At 45.7% G+C, this 20,564-nt stretch overlaps 1 protein-coding gene across 1 annotated transcript in view; it reads left to right on the forward strand.

Moving 5' to 3' along the window:
* Positions 1 to 20,255, forward strand: part of LTK (leukocyte receptor tyrosine kinase) — a gene marked incomplete at both ends in the record, with an annotated part of 96,227 nt that extends 75,972 nt beyond the window's left edge. Inside the window, 15 exon segments of the mRNA XM_084263141.1 lie at positions 5 to 59; positions 747 to 929; positions 1,519 to 1,617; positions 2,089 to 2,241; positions 2,793 to 2,903; positions 3,505 to 3,691; positions 4,456 to 4,546; positions 6,994 to 7,058; positions 9,512 to 9,641; positions 12,066 to 12,163; positions 14,688 to 14,780; positions 15,347 to 15,448; positions 18,212 to 18,346; positions 18,695 to 18,785; positions 19,482 to 20,255. Of these exon segments, the coding sequence (XP_084119267.1) occupies positions 5 to 59; positions 747 to 929; positions 1,519 to 1,617; positions 2,089 to 2,241; positions 2,793 to 2,903; positions 3,505 to 3,691; positions 4,456 to 4,546; positions 6,994 to 7,058; positions 9,512 to 9,641; positions 12,066 to 12,163; positions 14,688 to 14,780; positions 15,347 to 15,448; positions 18,212 to 18,346; positions 18,695 to 18,785; positions 19,482 to 20,255 (2,367 nt within the window).
* Positions 20,256 to 20,564: the final 309 nt, after the last annotated feature.

Consider the following 20,564-nt stretch of genomic DNA (forward strand, 5'->3'; position numbering starts at 1 on the left):
GGAGCAATTTGAGAACAGCACTGCAGTACCTGGAGTCAGTGGAAGGACTGGGGCAGCAGGTGAGATGCTAAAACCACACAGGGTCTGCATCAGGTGACTGAATACACAAGTTATCTTGTAGGCATGAAGTGAGGGGCTCCTCTTTGGTCTTTTGGAGTTTTGCTGTGGCAGTAGTTGTTAGAAATATGGTTGTAATCCATAAAGAATGTCTGTGTGTCACCGAGAAAAAGAGAACATCCAGGACAGGTGACAAGTGCTCCAGTAGATGCTATTCCACAGGAGGGCTGCTCTCTTATTTGAGGGATGGAGCCTAGTCCTCCACGCTGTAACAACAGCCTTTGAAGAGAAGACTTTTCCCCGTTACTCCCATGAGGAAATCCAGTTTATTTTTTTTTTTTCCGTGGGGACTTCGGCATCTCACATAGCCAAAACCCCTAACTATTTATCCCAAAGGAGAGTGCTGGGCTCCTTATTTCCCTAATGGCTACAGAAACTGGTGCTGAGGTGCTGGTTGTGCACCACATACCACAGGCTGTGCATTAGGTGTCCACTTTGTTATTATCCATGGCCACAAGGAGCTGGCCTGAATTGAATATTCTCTTACCCTCAATGGAGGAGTTGAGTACAGGCACTTAAGAGATTAATAAGGGCCAATCTTTGTCTCTCTCCAGTATCTCTCCTGCTTTCCTCCGCTTATGCCTCCCTCACCTTTTCCTGTTTTGTTCTCTCACTCACTAACTATGAAGGTGGAGGTGGTGGCTGGCAAGATGAGACTCTGCTTCCTCAGGCTGGGAAGTCCCTTCTGGAAGGTGGAGAAGGTGGTCAAGCTTGTCCCCAAGCACTAGCCAAACTCCAGTGGGCCACCTCCGGTGGCTTTGGTGGGGGAGGAGGAGCTTGTACTTCTGGTGGAGGAGGTGGAGGCTACAGAGGTAGGTCTGTTGGGGGAATAGTCATGCTGTCCAGGATTGTGCAGTTCAGGGCTAGAGCTCTTAGTGCAGAGGTACATTACTGCAGAGGTACACTACTGCAGAAGGTGATACACAGATACTTCAAGATGAATAGTATGAAACCTGCACCTCCGCGCCCCTCCCCCCCCCCTCGCCCCCACCCCGCACCACCACACACACCCCCACCGCTGTCTCTCTTTAATTGGAGTAATCAAGGTCATAGAAGCATTCCTATGTGGTTTAGCATTTGAAAGGTGTGCTGAATCACTCCTCCTTTCATCCCCAAGTTGCCCAGGGAAAATGTTCCATTTCTTTTTTTTCTGTTTAATGCAAATACATTTTTACCTTGCTGAACTGAGAAGCCTACATTGGAGTAAGTCACTGCGATAGCCGTGGTACTGGCTGAGTCCAGTGAGCACAATCTGTCGAGGAGACTCTACATATTGATATCACTGGAAGGTTGCAGAGTGACCCTGGGTGATAAGAGCCAAGAACAAATGCAGCACTTCAGAGGCGTCCCGTTTTTGCACTATACAGCTCTGCTCAGCTAACTGTACTCTTCTTTCCCCAGGGGGACATGCCTCTGATAATGATGATATTACAGCTGGTGGGCACGATGGCATCTCTTTTGTTAACCCCATTGGAGAGATCTTCCTGCATCCCCTGGCAGGTACAATGTGCTTCTTAATCCTCTTAGTTCATGTCTTCCCTTTTTTCCTTCCTCTATTTCCTCTTTCCTGCTCACTCTCCTCCTGTCTTTGCTTTTTATGCATTTGTCAGGTGTATTTCACTCTGCTGTCCAAATCTTTAGCTGTGGTCATTTCTTTAAATGCATCTATAGTGCTCTAGGACCTTTTTCCTCTCAATCTCTAAGCCAGGAGAGACACCGGTTTACTGCACATTCTCAGTCACGGTCATTTTCAGGGTAATTTCCTTCAAGACCTCTCTGTTTGCTTGAGAAGTCCTTGCTGTTTCCTTCTTCCCTCCTGGCCCCACTAATTTTTTTGACCTGTGTCTACACTGTGTTGGACTGTCTGCTCTGCGGCAGAGGAGGAGAGGTATCTGCTGGGTTTTTTCCGTACTGGAACAAGATGGGAAAAGCTGAACTAAACCCTCCTGTTGTGTCTGGTTCCTCATTCAGCCATGGAGACTCACGGAGAGGTGGAGGTTCAGATCTATCTTAATTGCAGCCACTGCCACTCAGACAACTGTAAGCGGGATCCTGACACCAACCTGCCAGTCTGCCAATGCGAGATGGGCGCTGTGCTAGCCAACGACAACGTCACCTGCACGGGTAAAATGCAGAGTTTTATTTTCATTGGTCAACATCTCTATTGGTACCATCTCTCCTCCTGACGTTTGATGGTCAGTTCCCCAAGTTACAACTAGTGGCTCTGGTGAACAGCATGTTCCAAGAAATGTCAGTCAAACATATGACTGCAAATTCCTGATGTCCTTTCCTTACACATCAAGCTGCCTCTCTGTCACCATGCCCGGTGTTCAGACCTGGGTTAGGTAGAAGGTAAGATATCTGTAGAGAGAGACGTAGTGTATATTTCCTGAATGGGCACAATGTACCAGATGCTTGGGTGTAAATACGTTACTGGTGTAACATACCACCCACTGCTGAGTTATTTAAGCCACAAATGACTTCCATGGCAGTTAGGTTCATATCTTCACAATGTTTTTAAATTATTGAGGTAGAAGGATTTGCTGTCATTTTTCTTAGATGGTCTGGCGATGATTACTGTACTGTTTTCTGAATTAGGAGCAGCTGTCTGAGTAACACCTTACAACAGCTCTGGTTGCTTTCTGACTAATGCACCTCTGTTTTTCTTTTTCCAGTGCCTCAGGGCCCTGTCTCAGAGGGACACTTGCCTCTCCCACTCCTCCTAGCTGTGGTGGCTGTGATTGTGGTGCTTGGAATGATCCTCACATGTGGCAGCCTCTCCATCAGTAAGATTTACTTGTTATCTCCCTTTTGACTTTACCTTTCCCAGCCAAATTAGACAGAAGATGACCATCCCAACCACATGCCACTACTTTTAATACTTGGAGCCAGGGTGTTGTGGTCTCCCAGGTAGATGAGAGGAACAAGGAGAAAGAAGTGACAGAAAATATCACTGCCCCATATTTAGGCACAAAGGGTAATGACTACCATGTCCTGTATTTGCAAGAGAGAAAAGAGCTTGGAAAGTCCTCTCAGCAGGCATTTCTTGAGTAGCCACTGCAACTTAGGCTGAAGGCACAGTCTGATTGAATATACAGTCCATTGAGGGGAGTGGTATGCGTCTGGGGGCTCAGTGCCAGCAAGGTTACTTGTGGAGCACCAGTGTACAAAGAAGCATAGGAACCCAAAGTTGCTCCCAGGAGATTTGGACTCTGCAGGAATAAGACTGTTTGCATATCCAGTATTACAGCAATGGGATGCTGGTGAGCTAAAGATATTCCTTCAGCATTTGTAATTATAGAGTTGGCTTCTCTTTTGTGCAGCCAGTATTATCCTTTCTCTCTGGTTGTTGATCTCTGTGCATTTTATTTGCCTCCCCACCCACAGTTTATCACCTTAAGAAGCAGCAGCTGGAAGGTGCCAGAGCACGACTGCAGAGCCCAGAGTATAAACTGAGCAAAATCCGCACATCAGCCATCATGACAGATTACAACCCCAACTACTGCTTTGCAGGGAAGGCCGCCACTCTGAGCGAGCTGAAGGAGATCCCACGGAAGAACATCTCTCTGCTTCGGTAAGGCTTGCTGCAGGGGTTGCTTTCTGGCACAGGAGAGGAGAGGCAGCATGAAGCAAAGGTAGAGGCAGGGCTCACATGCTTGTTTACTCCCCATCAAGCATCCAAAACAAGAAAACAAGGGCCACCTGTCTGACTAACTGCAAAGCACCTAGTCCAAGCCAGGCAAAATGACAGATGTGACAACTGTTATGTTCTCTAAGATATTTTAATTCCATAAAGTTCTGAAGCAGAAGTATAAGTTCATGGGTCTCCTGCCCCATGTTCCCACACAGACCACCACTGTGTTTTTCCATGACGTCCTGGTTTACACTTGCCACCTGACACTAAATCCTTTCTAAATCTACAACAGTATTTCCTCTGGCACACTTCCCATCACAAGGAAATATACATGCTCTTTGGCTCCTTACCATTCAGATGATGTCAAAGTTATGTAACACTTGGGAAAAACTTGATCATTCCTATGTGCTGTCTTGCACCATCACCTGAAGTTACCGCCTTATTCTGTTCTCCAGGTCTTTCTTGCCTTGCTATTGGTGATAGGGCCCTAGGATCGAGTAGGCTGCTTTATTTGTTGAGAACCATTCAGCATCCAACTTCCCTGCTTTAATGACAGTGCCAGAAATTGCCAAGAAGTTATTTTCAGAAGCTTTGAGATTCCATGGCTTGCAGAAGGTTCTTTTCTTGGACTGGAGGAAGAGAAGGGGTCAACCAGTACTGGATACGGGTGCATCATAACATCTGTTTGCTTTTTCTTCCTTCAGGGCACTAGGACATGGTGCATTTGGTGAGGTTTATGAGGGAACTGTGGTGGGCATTGCAGGGGATCCCAACCCTCTTCAAGTGGCTATCAAGGTCAGTACCCACAAATTTCTTGCACAACAATATTTACTCGTAAGAGACATGTCATATTGTTGCTGTTCCAATTGGAGATTCACATTCATCACATGTCTAATGGTGTATACATGTGGGTGATGCAGGTTTCCACATTTGTCACATCTGGGAGTTACAAACTTTGATTTTTAAGCTGTGTTCCACTAGCAGCAGGTTGAAAGTAAAAAAGTCTTGTTTGCCTCATGCCTAATGGCTGTAAGCTGCGATCTGACAAAGAGGAGAGACTAAAGAAGAGCAATATCTTTTGTGGGCTCCTCTGCCATTGCTCGGGAGAGATAGAACCAGTGCCCTCAGATGGGAGGTTGTGTCAATTAGTCGCCTGAAGAGTACATAATACTATTAGTTAAAATAAAATAACACATCTCAAAGGTCTTTTCCAACCGAGTGATTCTGAGAGTCTCTATCAGCATAAATACAGCTCCCTTGAAATCAGCTCAGAGCCATCAATTAACCCTAGCAGAGAATCTGCCTTAATGGCTTTTCTGCCCCAATGATTTATAGATCAGAATAGCCAAGAAAAAAAGGGAAAGAAGAGGGGGCACACTTTGGGAGCACTGAGGACTAGAAGGGGATTTCTAAATCTTGTATAAAGAAAAGAAAGCCCTGGCAAATACTACTATGAAGCATTTATGTGACAGCAAACAATAAACATTTACAGTAATGCATATATATATATATATATATAATTACTTCTGCATTTCAATGGGTTTTGAGTGCTTTCTCCTAAGGTTTTCACATGACATCACCTGATTTCAAAAATATGTATTGTTTCTCAGTTTTGCATTTCTTTATACGGAGTGTAGTGTTTGTCTATCATGTGTGAAACTTTTAGGTAGTCTCTTAGTACTGTGCAGTGTTAAATATGCTGCTATGAATATATATATTCTGAAATCATGCTAATTTCCATGTCACTAACAACAAGAGATAACAGGCTGGCTTTCTGTGAAATTACTGCTGTCACCTCAGGATTTGTCAGTTCCTCAGCCCTGAAGCTAGGGATGCTCAGAGCCTGCTTTTGGTCTTTTCTAAGCTTGTGACTCAGAGAACCAAATCTATTTCTGTGAGTTCAGCCCAAAATGCAGATTTGATTAACAAAAAGAAGTTCTCTTGTTGTCTGTCCTGTCTTTCAAAACCCTGTTTAAAAGAAAAAAAAAATGAAAAGAAAAAAAAAAAGGAAGAAAAGATCGTGCACTCTGGCATTTTATTGTGAACTTCCCTGTGCCGCTGAGCAGATGTGCATGAAAACCCAGAACAGCCACTAGCACGCAGTTGCAGTGGCCCAACCCAGCCTCCCTGTCTGAACTGGGAGAAGCAGCACAGCACAGTGGCAAACAGAAGTAGATCATCATGTTGTTCCCTTGTGATAATCCACAGTGAGGATGTCACCAGTTTCCCAAGTCTCAGCAGTGATGGCTACTTGGTACGGCCCTGTCTGCACACCTGCCTGCTTGTCCACCCAGTTCCCTCTAAAGTGAACATCTTGAACACCATCAAAAGACTGATCTTCTCTCCAGCTGGAAACTGGTGGGGTATCCATGGGGCTCAAGCTGTGGCCATGCTCACCTTGCTCCACGATGGAGTGTGGCAGTCCTGATCTGACTTTGCCAAAGAAGCTAGTGAATAAATGAAAAATATATATAATTGGACATATTGTTTGTGGGTATTCCAACAATTTAATAGATCATCTGCGCTGTCCTATGTGAAACAGTCACTTATTTGAGATTGCAAAATGCAACCCTGTCTTCCATAGCCCACGCTGCTGATGACAAGAACTGTTTCCATGCCAGCCTCACCACGCTGAGCAGTGAACGTCCCACCTCTCTGTGTGCAGTTTGGCAGCAGGCACCACGCAGCTGTGGCCAAGCCACCCCGTAATGTGAAAGCAGTGGGCACAGTAGCAGGCACCGCTTCAGCTGCTGCCTGCGCTCCCAGTTCGTGTTTATCAGTGGCAGATGCTGTCCGAATCTACTGGCAGGAGAGAAAGCAGTTAGGCCACGTGACACAATTATTTAAAGCATGGAGACACGTATTCCAATGTGGACATGTAGAAAAGGGAGAATAAATTAACCCCTATCATTTTAAAGTGTTTGCTAGATCTATAATTCCCCACCTAATACTTTTTCTGGTGGGTACCTGAAGCTGTTTTGCTCCAGAGCACTGCATATAGTTCAACACAGACAAGAAATTCCTTCCTAATAGGTCACCAGTTTCCTGTTCTAATTTTAACTACCAACTGGGGCACATGCACCTAGTAAACTGGGCACTGAAAAGATGAGCTCCTCCTCCCAGGCTCCTGAAGTAATTCCCATGTTACATGCTCATTCTGTTTTTAATTTGTCCTTTGATAATCACTTAAATGTTCTCCATTATTTGGTGGGATGGTCCTTACTGTCTTTACCTCTCAACAGACCCTGCCAGAAGTCTGCTCTGAGCAGGATGAGATGGATTTTCTGATGGAAGCATTGATTATCAGGTATAGTTGAAGGGTTTTATACTGATGATGGGCAGGGGGAAAGGGTGATGCAGGTAATAAAAAAGATTAATCCACTTGCCTGGGTGTGGAGAAGAAATCCAGCCTTATTTTTCCCCAGATGTCATTTTCATAGCCCATGAGTTACTGGTTCCAGCTACTTGTTCATCTCAAACAAGGTAGCTGAGGTTCTTTTGTTGCACATCTGTTGCGGTTTCATGCCAGTAGGCAACTCAACCCTACACAGCAGTGTGATGGGGAGGAGAATCAGAAGGACAAGAAAACTCATGGGTTGAGGTAAAAACAGTGCAATAGGTAAAGCAAAAGCTGTGTGCACAAGCAAAGCAAGGTAAAGAATTCATGTGCTACCTCCCATGGCAGGCAGGCACTCTGCCATCTCCAGGAAAGCAGAGCTCCATCCCATGGTTACTTAGGAGGACAAATGCCAAACTCCAAATGACAACCCCCCCCCTTGCATGATGTCATATGCTACGGGATATCCCTTTGGTCGGTTGGGGTCAGCTGTCCTGGCTGCTTCTTGTGCACCCCTAGCCTGCTCACTGGCAGAGCAGCATGAAAAGCCTTAACACTATGTAAGCACTGCTCAGCAATAGCTAAAATACTAATAAGTTGTCAGCACTGTTTTGATCACAAATCCAGACCATAGCACCGTATGAGCTACTGTGGAGACAATTAATTCCATCCCACCCAAAACCAGTACAACATCTCAAGAAAAACTCGTGCTGTTTGGTTCTGCTGGTCGTGTTCAGAGAAGTATAAAGGCACATGTGTTCTGCATTTGACATGTTTTCCCACTGCCCTTTTCCTAAGTATAAATCATGTCCCAAAGACCTTGCTAAAACAAATTATCAGTGATGAAATGGAAAGCGATAGGAAAACTAAAGATTAGGGCCACCTCTGCAGTGACTCAGAAGTTCAGTCTCTGCAGGACCAGCACCATGCTGGTACAACACAGGCTGTGTGCCAAGGAGGTAAGTCTTTAGGCTTGAATGTCAGTGTTCAAACAATATTCTCTCTTGCAAGTAAATGTAACAGCAGTTTTTATAAGAGCAGGTTTGGCAGCTGGACGAAGAGAAAGTGTGAAAAGCTTTTTCCATTCTGGCTTTCAGTCAGCGGCTATTTGTACATGTGGCCTTCTTGCTTTCCCTGTCTGTAGAACTGGTTGCCATAAGTAAGTGCTTTTTGCAGTGAAGGTGCTGGTCTTTCACACTTTTTTGCACAAATACAGCAGCAAGAGAGACACTCTGAAACCTCCAGAGGGATAAGGTGGTGGATACGGCTCTGGGAGTGTAGCTTGTGCAAGTGGAACACAGTCCTTCTCACTGTGTCCCCACTTCTCTTAGATCAGCTCTGTTTTTTGATGTCTCTGCAAGCTTGACAGAACCTTTCTAAGGTCTCATCTGCATGACCTTCTGACAGTGGATGATGAGATGTATAAAATCTGCCTGAAAAGAAAACAGGCAGCCGTTGCTATTACCATCTGTACTTTAAGGTACCCAAATCCATAACCTTCAAACAATAGTATAGTCAAGGGTGACTTTAAAATATTAATATAAATCAGAATTTTTGCATTTTTAGTTTGTGCAACATGAAATTCCTCTTCCCATTGTTGGCCCAGCACACACCTAGATGCTGATTTTCTGCTGTTAAAGCATGGATCTCATTACATGGGCCACTTCCTAAAGTGTGCAGGAACTTTGACACCTGAACAGCAGGTAACACTGATATATCTTTTATTAAAGAGCAATTTTAATTGATTACGGAGTGCTCTGATTCACTTAGTAGCACATGACACTTTCTCTTCCCAACTTCCCTTCCATTTTCAGTTCCTGTATTATCCAGGCAATCCTGTCTATGGGAAGATGCTGCTTTCTAATGACTGAGTCTTACTGAGTGTCTTGACAGTCTCAGCAGAAAGCCAACACACAAGTGGCTGCTGCAGTAGGTATTAGCTGAGTTGCTCTTTAGCAGACTAGACACTGAACTGAGTCCACCAAACTGGACAGCAGTGTATTTAAAATAACCAAGGGTGAAATTAAAATCCCCACCAGTCAGGATTTTGCTTCACAGGTGCCAGTAACATTTGCATTTTTGAAGTGCTTACCTTCCCTTTCCCTCTCGTGTCACCCCCAACTTTTCAGTCAGTGTGTCCATTACATTCTCTCTTACCAGACAGAAGCTTTACTTTCAGCTTCTTGTACCTTCTGTAGAAAGCTTTTCACAGGCAAAGCCAGGCATAACCCTGATCTTGGGGCTGTCCTAACCAGAGAGGCATTTTGATATGGCTGAAGTAGGAAATTGTGTGGTGACTTGCACTTCATCGGGATATGAGTCAATCCAGGTTACCAAAGCTTAAGGCACAGTGAGTGTGATGGACATTGACCAGGTACTAATGCTGTCTTTCTTTTCCATGTTGCTGTGATCTTGACTTTCAGTAAGTTCAATCACCAAAATATCGTGCAGTGCATCGGCGTTAGCCTGCAGACGCTGCCGCGCTTCATTCTGCTTGAGCTCATGGCTGGAGGAGATATGAAGAGCTTTCTTCGGCAGAATCGACCCAGGGTGGTGAGAGAACTTCTCTGCTAGGCTTGTGGATGATTTCAGTACAACTGCTTTTATTATTTTGACCAACTGGGTAAAAGCACTGAAGCCAAGAGGGCTCTGCGTGTGTGTGTGTGTGTCCCAGCTCCTGCAGACTTCCTGATACACGTCTGTTTGCTTGACACAAGCAGATGTCAGTGAAAGAAAATGAAAGCAGTGCCTGAACTCCAGTCTGTTGGTACCTGAAGAGGAAAGAGTGAAATCCTGTCCTGCCGTTCCAGAGTTCTCTGTCACTACAAATCAAGGGCCTTTCTTTGGTCGATGTCTGCCTTGTTCTCTGGGTGCTGTGATGGTGCGTGGGGAGCTGGAGTTGTAGCACTGATGTGTGGTAATGGGGATCTGTAGCACCAGGTCCTCAGCAGGTGTGCGTCGGCACCATACGGAGGTGCACAGGTTTGTGCTGGTTGAAGAGCTGAGCCTGCATGTAGCACTGTCACAGGGAGGTAAATCAATGCAAATGAAATTACCAAGTCAAATGTTTTTGTTTAAGCAAAAAGCACCTTTATAAAAAGCTGTCACCAGGGGTTTTGCAAATTTTCTCTGATTTCTAATACTGACACGAAGTAGAAGGAATATTTGGATTTAATTCATTTCAGTGTTCTGCTGATTCCAGATACGTGTTCTTGTTTTTTAACAGTGTAATTCTGGACAGCTCTCTTAAATATGTATCTCTGCTCAAGTGGAAACTTAAAAAAAGTGTTAGGAAGAGTTAGTTCTGATTCTGCATTATTTCTCATATTGAGGTGCTTTTCCTGGGTGCCTACTGGGGCAGGAGGAGGCTTACTGGTGCCTTACATACTCCTACACCACATGATGCAGTTGCACAACTCCTCCTCTGCACACACACATCCCCCAAATAGTTATGACAATATAGTTTCATGTGTGTATACTCCTATGCTGGCATTAACATGCTGTTAGAAGATCCAGCTTCATCTCTTCCTCGTAAGAGTAAATATACTCATTAAATGCCCTTACAGCGGTATATCAGCACCCAGATGGAGGAGTTTGTATATCTATTTTTGGCATTTATAGTGAAAGTGGTTCATTTTCTCTGAATAGATTAAGTCTGTGGGCAGCAGAGAGTAATAAGTACTCTTATTTGAATATCGTGCATAGTTGTAAAGAACAGTTATTTTTTAACTATCATGTGAAAACAAACCTGCTGCTATGTTAGCTGGTGGTGTGCCTGCAGACAGCAAATACGACAGCTGAAGTCCCCTTAGTACTCAAAGCCACGTCCCTGTACACCTTTTCTGAAAGCAGAACTAGCCCCATCATGAATGTATTTCACAAGTTTCCCTAGCTGCAGGGAAAGTGCTTTTCCATCACAGTCTTCTGACAGAGGGATTCCAGAGCAGAGACAAGGTCTGGAGGGCTGTAGTGGTGTTGCTCCTCCTTGCTCTTCATTCCCTCTCCAGAAATGCCTGCTTCATAACCATCAGCGCTCTCCCTGGCAGGTCTCCCAGAGCTTTGTACAGTGGTTTGCCCAGCCAATAAAAACAGCACTCGGTGGCAGTAGTGTATGTGATGTGGTTTGAGCATGAGAAATTACAGCGGTAGCAGCATCCAGAAACAAAAGCAGCCTTAAAAAGAACAATTTATTTGATATCCCTTGGGCCTTTGATCAGCAGTATAGTAACTTGTCCCCACCCTTCCTGAGAGCAATACAGAAGGTCCTGGAGAAACACCAAGGAAATTTCCCCACGGGGAAATAAATGATGGGATGAAAATAAGCAGGGCTCCTGGAGAAAGTTGTCTTTATTGTTCTCAGCTGGGAAGTGCAGATAGTGAAGGCCTAGTAGCGGTCCCGGAGCGCTGTGGTGAAGCATCCCTCTTTGCATCCTGCTCCTGAGGGTAATCTCTGTCCTTCCGCAAGAACAGAGAAGTTGATGAGTGCTGACTGCTGATGCAGAGTTGTGTGCTCATGCATCTTTGCACGCTCACTCTGAGTTCATGTGCTAAGTTCTGTTGATAAATTCATTAACTCACTCTTTGAAAGTGTGTAGGGGGTTTTCTCTCCAATATTACCTTTTAAACTGATTTGTCTTTTGATGTCACAAAGTCCAACACTAGTAGGAACAGTTCTCTCCCACCCCCTTCAATAGCGGCCATAAAACCCTTGCCAGTTTGCACTCATGCACTGTGCTCAGAAGTGAAATCTGAGTTTGGGGTGTTTTTTTGCTTAAATAAGAGTTTACTCATTTTCTGTCTCTTTACTTAGATCTGCTTGTGCTCCTCGTTGCTCCTGACTCCCTTAACCCTTTCCCCTCCCTGTGTGTTTGTCTCTCCCTCTCCCTTCTGCTGCCCCTCTCTGACGATCCCCTGACTGAACTACGTTTCTCTACTCCACTGTTCCTCCCTTACCAGGTTCTGTGTGTCCTTTTCCAGAATCAGCCATCCACGCTGACCATGCAGGACCTGCTGAACATAGCGAGGGATATTGCCTGTGGCTGTAAATACCTGGAAGAGAATCATTTCATCCACAGGTAAGGAGAAACAGTCCCTTCTGGTGCATCTCAAGGTGCGTGAGGCTCACAAGGCTTCTCTCTGCAGTGGATTAGACAAGGTTAATCTCCAGGAGGGAGGCAAAGATACATGTCTACCAATACATGCCTGTGCTTAGATATCCAGGCTGGTCTCACTGCTTTCTGGTGGGCGTTGGGCTCTGCACTCTCTTTGCACTGCTGCGGGAAAAGGAATCTTTACTTTGCAGTGAAAGTTTTCAGGTGTTAATTTTCAGGTGCCTACAGTGTAGGCACTTTTGAGATTAGCCCTATAGACCACTAGATGGTAGTGTCACTCTGTATTGGCTTGTAAAACAACGAGGCTGTAGTTGTCTCTTTTCTGATCTGCCTGTATTGATTTAACAGAGACACCCTGTAATGTTTGAGCCATTGACCGGGGAAGGGTAGGAAAGGGATAAGAATAGGAGGAAAAGCACACATTCTGAGCCTTAGTTCCCAGCTCAGCATCTGACTGGCTCCGTGGTCCTGGGGAGCCCACATTTGCCTGTTCACGCTTTCTCCTCTTTTGTAGAGCAAGAAAATGTTGCTATAGGAGAGGTAAAAGTTATTATACAGTAGCCTTTTAAAATCCCCAGCTGGATATTGGACTCCTTTGCTTCTGATTAAGAGCTGTTTCAGCTCAAAATGTTCCCGGGCGTAACATGCAACTGAACTCCTTCCTGAGCATGAACTCCATGCTGAGTTCAGCCCTTGTGTATAAATGCGAGGAGAGGCTGCACACAAGAGGGTCACACGGGCTCTAACTAAACCAACACACAGCCTGGGGTTATGCAAGTAGACAACTGATTCACCCCCACGTGCAGGCACGTGGACGTACGCGTGACGCTGCGCAGAACAGAGCAGCAGCGCTAGGCACGGGAGGGCAGCGGCTGGGGGAACTGAGGGGAGCAAGTGGCAAGGAGCAGCCAGATCAAAAGAGCCGTCAGACTGAGATGTGGGGCGTGTCGTGGCTTTATTAGTAGAGCATCTGGGAGAGGTTTCAGTCTGCTCTACATCAGAACAATAAACAAGTTCCTTTGAGAAAGGGATTAGAGTTTTCTGTCATTAAAAAAGAGCAGTAAGAGCGTACAACAAGTTTGGGCTCTCGGATGTCTTACTAAGTGTGTGAGAGAGCAGAATTCAAATTGGAAACTTCAGAGCTAATCACCACTGCATTATGTTTTTACAAACCCTTACTGTAATAGTAATATCCTTCATCAACCTTCACCCACCCCGATCTAGGGAGTTTATGGTAAGGACCATTATTTACTTGTGCTGCAAGAAGTCCAATACAAACCAGAAATTTTCTCCACAAGTGTTTTATAAAACCAATTTTCATTTCTCCTGTCAGGTAGATGTTCCCTGGTTTTCTTATCATATGGCGCAGCCTAGCAGTCATCACAAGACCAGTCTCCATTTCAGCAGATAAACGGAAGAAACTGGTGCTTGACTCTCTTAACAGCAGCATATCACTTTCTTTAAAAGCCGTTGGGCTCAGGTTTTGCATGGTTAGATCTCTATCTAGTGTAAGCAACCTGAGTGGTTTTGGTTTAGCCAGCAATTTGGGAAATCAGTATAGATGGAATTTTGCTCAGGTTCTGTGTTAGCATCTGTTAGTGATGTCAGTATTACTTCGAGCTGATAGGGAAGGGAAGAAGGTTATTGTTACAGATAACTGGTATCCTGGGGGATGTGGTAGTGTAGTTGGGTTGCGGAGAAGTCACTAGGGCAGGTCTTGTTCTCTAGGAGTCACAGCTGATGTTGGAAGAGAAAGCTAAGCTTGACTTCCAAATCCCGAGGGATTTTTCAAGGCTGGCAGTGGGAAGAAACATATGAGTTGTTCAAGGATTTCATTTTTCTTGGCAGTCAGCAGGACCCCTACGGTGGTATGATTTTTAATGAGTTCCTTTTCAGAATGCTTATTCAAAATGAACAAATTCTTCACTCTTGGCCACGCAGTCATCACTGCCATTTGTCACAAGCTAAACCTGCACCCAGCAAATGGCTGCTCCCATATGTAGCGTTGCTTGGTTCCACAGGAGATATCCAGAAGCAGCAAAGCAACAGTTGAGTGAATCTGGTCCTATGTTGACATTTCAGGCATGTTACTGAGACTGCCCAACACCATCATATATCTGGCAACACTGCTGAGACCCCACTCTTTAAAGACAAAAGTAGAGCAAGAAAGAAATCTGTCATCCTGTGGTTGAAGCGAAAGAGATGTTATCTGTCCCTGGTCTGACACTGACTCTGTTTTCTGCCTTAGCGAAGGAGAGGAGAGTGGGGAATGCTTGGAAAACACTGGGTAGAAAACATAATGTAAATGCAGTTTAAGGCTTGTGGTTAGTATAAAGATAAGATAGCTGGCATGATTGTTTTTTTTTAATAAGGCTCTACTTGTTTCTGCAAAGATGACAGCTAAGACTTGCAGGGCTGGGTCTAATTTGCTTTATTTCTTTAGCTACTTCAGAGTTTAGAATTGTTTGTTTGTTTTTTTTTTTTTAAGAGATATAGCTGCAAGGAATTGCCTCTTGACCTGCACTGGAGCAGGACGGATAGCCAAAATTGGTGATTTTGGGATGGCCAGGGATATTTACAGGTAAGTAAAAGGCAGTTTCAGTCCTTTGAACTTGGTAATTTTTGTTCTTTTGACCAGCTTGAATTGTCTCATGGAATCTGAAGCAGAGGAACCATCCATTATGTGTTTGAATCTGGTTACCAGTTAACTAACAGGAGTTAACAGACTGTAAATTAACACATCTATGCCTCCTTCAACTGTGTTTATTCCAAACTGGGCCCCAGGGAACACTGCAAATACAGGTGGACTCTAAACCAAGCATAGGCAAATTTTAAAAAATTTTAAAAATGAAAACTAAAACACCCTAATTCTCAGTTTATGACATCAAGAAGACTTGCTGCATCAGCACCCTGTGCAAAGCATCAGTAAATTTGGTGCCTTCAAGCTGCGCACCCCAGTTTCCAGCCCAGTTGCAGAGAGAGTATAAAATACCACTTGAATGCATTACTTGTGTTGATGACTTTTTTCTCACTTGGCCCCATTGCTGCCTTCAATACTCAGCTGCTGTTGCTGTGGTGATAAGATCTTTTATGTATCTGAGCCCTTTCAGACTGTGTGACATTCTCCATGCATTTTATCTTTCCCAGAGCAAGCTACTACCGCAAGGGAGGAAGGGCCATGCTTCCTGTCAAGTGGATGCCACCAGAAGCTTTTCTAGAGGGCATTTTCACTTCCAAAACAGATACCTGGTAACAAATGTCTTTGTTTTAATCACTGGTGGTACTTTGGTGATAAGGGTCAAGAAATTTACTGCTAAAGGAAAAAAAGAGTCTGCTGGGCAGAATTTTCCAGCAAAACCGAAGTCTGTTCTCTGCAGCCAGTAAAAGCACAGCTACAGAACTCCAAATAAGAACTAAAACATCTAATGGGAATGGAGGCACTGAATATTCACTGTACATAAATGTAGAGTGTCACATAAAGGCAATAAAGAACTGAAAAGAGAAAGGAGTTTAGATTCCCAGGAGGTTGGTTAAGAACCCATGTAAATAGCACCAGAATCTTCCCTCAGTCCTCAGTATCTGCCACTCCGTTTCCATCAGCGACAAGGCCTGCTTATATATAAGTTACTCTGTACTGGTTTGTATGGGGGATTTTGTCCCATTGTATATGAAGTGACAGCAGATTTACTCAGAAATCCTTGATGGTTGCTGAGGAAACTATTTATTGATTCTTCATGTCACTGGATCTTTTCTTTAAAATAAGCAGCCCCCGAGCAGTAGCGCGTTCCCGCCCAGGTGCTGGGGGAGGGCGGCGTTCCCGCTGCTGCAGAACGCCTCTCTCCCTGGGCAGTAGATTCCTCAGTGTGCTGAGGCGTTCCCTCAAATGCCACACTGACCCAGTTTCCTGAAGTTGTCAGTGATGCCGGAAGACAAGGGATTGCTTATCAGCGCTTAACTGTCAGCAGCCCGTGCTAGCTGTGCTGAGGGAAAGTGCTGCAGTTCCTGTAACAGGCTATTTATAAGTAACATGCCCGTGCTGGAAATTTCTCCCATCTTCACAGACTCTTAAAATTTTGACCCTGCTGAAGTCATAGAATCCCAGACCGGTTTGGGTTAGAAGGCATCACAAAAATCATCTGGTTCCAACCCCCTGCCATTGGCAGGGACACCCTCCCCTATATCAGGTTGTCCAAAGCACCATCCACCCTGGCCTTGAACGCTGCCAGGAAGGGCGCAGCCACAGCTTCTTAGTGCCTCACTGCCCTCACAGGGAAGAATTTCATCCTAATATCTCATCTAAATTTCCCCTCCTTCATCTTAAGGCCATCACACCTTGTCCTATTGCTGCACTCCCTGAAAAACAGCCTCTCTCCAGCTTTCCCTGTATGCCCTTTTATGTACTGGAAAGCTGCAATAAGGTGTCTCCAGAGTCTTCTCTTCTCCAAGCTGAACAACCCAAACTTTTTCAGCCTGTCTTCAGCCCTCTGGTCATCTTCATGGCCCTCCTCTAGATTTTCTCCAACAGCTCCATGTCCCCCTCAAGTTGAGGGCCCCAGAGCTGGATGTAGTACTCCAGGCAGGGTCTTATAAGAATGGAGGAGAGGCGCAGAATCACCCCCCCTTGACCTGCTGGTCACGGTTTTTTTTGGATGCAGCCCAGGACACAGTTTCTGGGCTGCCAGTGCATGTTGCTGGCTCATGCTGAGCTTCTCATCCACCAGTAATTCCAAGTCCTTCTCCTCAGGGCTGCTCTCAATCCAGTCTCTGCCCAGCCTGTAGTTGTGCTTGGGATTGCCCTGACCCCTGTGCAGGACTTTGCACTTGGCTTTGTTAAACTTCGCTGTCCCTCCAACACAGCTATCAGGGTGACTGAATTTCCTCATGAGGACCAGGATTTGTGAATGTGAGGCTGCTCCTAGCTGTCTAAAGAGGGCCTCATCCGCTTGGTCTTCCTGGTTGGGTGGCCTGTAGCAGACCCCCACTATAGTGTGTCCCCTGTCCCTGTCCCCCTTTTAATCCTGACCCATAAGCTCTCGGTGGGCTCCTCATCTATCCCCAGGCAGAGCTCCATGTGCTCCAGCTAGTCATTGACATAGATCACAACAGCCCTCATCTCCCCTGCCTGTCCTTCCTAAGGAGCCTGTATCATTCTATTCCAACACTGCACTCACAGGAGCCATCCCACCACAGTGCCAATGAGAACACAGCCCTGCAGATGTGAGCACATCTTCAACTCCTCTTGTTCATACCCCATGCTGCTGGTGTTTGCACAGAGGCATTTGAGTTGGGCCTGGATGAAGCTGGGTGACTGGATTTCCTTTGTCCTGCACTCCAGGTGCTCTTCCACTGCCTTTCCCCTGCTCTGGGCATCTATTGCTGGCACCGGCATCAAACTGTTGGTGATGAGATGGAGGTTCCCCTGCTCCAGCAGCTTTATTTTAAAGCCTGACAGACCCCTCTTGGGTCTAAAGTCACACACTATTTCAGTGTCACTGCCCAACTGACCCATAACTGTGAAAAAGGAGAGCAACTGTGTCATGAACAAAACTATAAATGCTGCTGCCGTTCAGATTTGCTGTGTGTCTCGTACTTGAGTCTATTCTCAAGTAGCCTCTTCCCAAACACTGATTCAACCATCTCAAGTCTTCCCAAGTAAGGTAAGAATCTCCATGCCAAAACAAACAGTTCTTTTCAGTCAGACCATGCAGAGGGTCCTCTGGCATTTCCTGCTCTAGAAATAACAACTGCAGCAGAAAGAACAACTTCAGAGTTGCTCAAGTATTTTGAAACCTCTGCAAAGCGAGTTTTGGAGCTCGAGCAAAGGTTTTGATTGATGGTAGGGTTTGGTTTTTTTAATATCAGTTGACTCATAATCATGCTAATTGCACATTACTGAGGCTGGCCTACAGCTTTGAGGGGGTTGTTGCTGTGGTGTTACCTACACAGCTTTGTGCCAGGTTTGTGGAGCACAGAAGAAACCTAATTGGTATTGTTGGCTGGTTTCTGACACAGGTCCTTTGGCGTGCTGCTTTGGGAGATTTTCTCTCTAGGCTACATGCCCTACCCTTGCAAAACCAATCAGGAAGTGCTGGAATTTGTCACTAGTGGAGGAAGAATGGATCCACCAAAAAACTGTCCAGGGCCAGTGTAAGTATTTCCTTACTCACATAAGCCAAGGGAGGGGGTATCAAACAGGTCAGACAAAGGCAGCCAGATGCATTGGTCAGGGAATGGTGGTTGCCCCCAGGGTTAGGTGGGCATTACCAAACGTCCCCTGAGCCACTGCCTTTTGTATGAGATCTACAGGATTTGCTTTAATTAGGGGTCCCCTAATGGCTCGGGATCCAAGGACACAGAAACAGCATCTTTTCTCCTTTGGGCCATGTACTGAGTGCAGCTCCTCTGGACCTACGACCGCTTCATACTGAAACCCTTTTTACAGAATTATTTTTCTTGATCGATGTTTTGTTTAAAAATTATTATTGTTATTTTAAGGTACCGGATCATGACCCAGTGCTGGCAGCACAGCCCAGAGTATCGGCCAAACTTCTCCACCATCCTGGAAAGAATCAAGTATTGCACGCAGGTATTTGTATGTGTCTTTGTTATTCAAGTGGATTCATGGAATGCCAGCTATCCAAAGGCACTGTCTTTAGTGCCCAAAGTAAGGGAAGAGTCCTGAGAAATGGATCTATTTTCCCAATTGTGGTAGTGCTGTTGCTTCAACTGCTCTTTTTATTTGGGTTTTCTGGTACCCAACCCCACTCTCCCATCTTCAGCCCAACCAAAATGAGATTATGCTGTTCCTGTGCAAGTGGGTGTTTTCAGCTCGGCTTATTCAGTAGCAAAATGTCCTTCATCCTGTGAAAGAAAGTTATTTAGAATCTCTTTCAAGGTCTGTATTCCAACCTTGCCTAGCGTTGCTCAAGAGCTGCAGCTGAATTGGTATGGAATGGGTAGGGTGTGGAATGAGATGGCATGGTGAGCTCACCGTCTGGGACCATTTTATGGCTACAGGCCTGGATCCAACTTCCCGATGGAGAAATTTTATGCTGGCAGATGTTTTGAATGATTTCAATAAAGCACAGGCTCTGCTCAAAGGGAGCACATAAAGTCTTAACAAGATGGGGTATCCAGATGTCACACATCACCTGGGTGTCACATCACAACCGGCTGTCAGCCTCTGCCAAAAGCTTGTTCCCTCTCATAGCTGTTTCTCTGAGAATGCAGGTGCCACCCTCGAGGTGCTCAGGGCAGAACAGATGCGTGTCTGTCTTTTCAGGACCCTGATGTGATCAATACTGAGCTGCCCATGGAGTGTGGCCCCGCACCAGAGGATGAAGGGAGTACAGTCATGCGCCCAAACATTTCCAGTGGGATAGTGCCCCTGTTGGTAAGCCCTTCCCTCACACCTCAGACGACACCTAAAACACTGGACGCCCACCATGCTGGGCACAAACTCGTGCAATGCCCACAAGAGCTACTGGTGGAGAACCTGAGCAACCGGACTGCTCGAGGGCCCAGCCTGCCATGCCTCAGCGATTTCAACAGCGGGTCCTGGTTCCAGCAGACCTCAAACCAGAAGCTGGAGCTCAGCAATCCCTCAACCCACAGACTGAAAAACAAAACGAAAAATCTTTGGAACCCAACCTATGGATCGTGGGTGCTAGAGAACATCTGTCACGTCAGCCCCAGCTCCAAGCTCAAAGCAACTCCAGAGCGGGAAGATTCAGGCTTTGATGGGAACTGCAGTTCTCCTAGCTCTCGGGCTTCCCCAGCATCTCCAAGTCGAAGCAACTGCCCTCACCTGGATATCGGTGGCATTGAACTGGTGAAACTCCAGAGCTTCCCCTGTGGCAATGTAAATTATGCTTATGATGACCTGTGCTATAGCACTGACCCCCAGCCCCCAGCCCTGGCAGAGGTCAGAGCAGCTGTGCTGAGGAGCGCCAGCCTGCACAGAAATGAAAAGCCCTTTTATAAAACAGAGAAAACATCGAGAGAGAGGGACTCTGGGCTGTCTTTGTCAGATGACCTGAGTGTTACTCCAGTATAACAGAAATGGTTCTTCCAAAGATCAGGGAGTGTGTGTGTCTGGAAGGGCTGCTTCCTATTTCACTTACTTCCTCCATTTAAGTTCTTTCACATGGGTGATATTTCAACATCAGCTATGTTCTGCTTCCTCCTCCTACCCACAGCACCCCCAGACCATAAAGACAGTTGCGTTTCTATCTCTGTCCACCAAACGTGTCCCACTGAAACCAGCTTAGCCTTGGAGAACAATGGTGGTGTTGCTGTGCTGAGTCAGAAAACAGTACTGAAAGGCCTCCTCCTCAACCCGCTCAGGCGACCAGAAATGGACCTG

The sequence above is a fragment of the Gallinula chloropus genome (genome assembly GCF_964237585.1).
Source record: "Gallinula chloropus genome assembly, chromosome: 4".
NCBI classification, from domain to species: Eukaryota; Metazoa; Chordata; class Aves; order Gruiformes; family Rallidae; genus Gallinula; species Gallinula chloropus.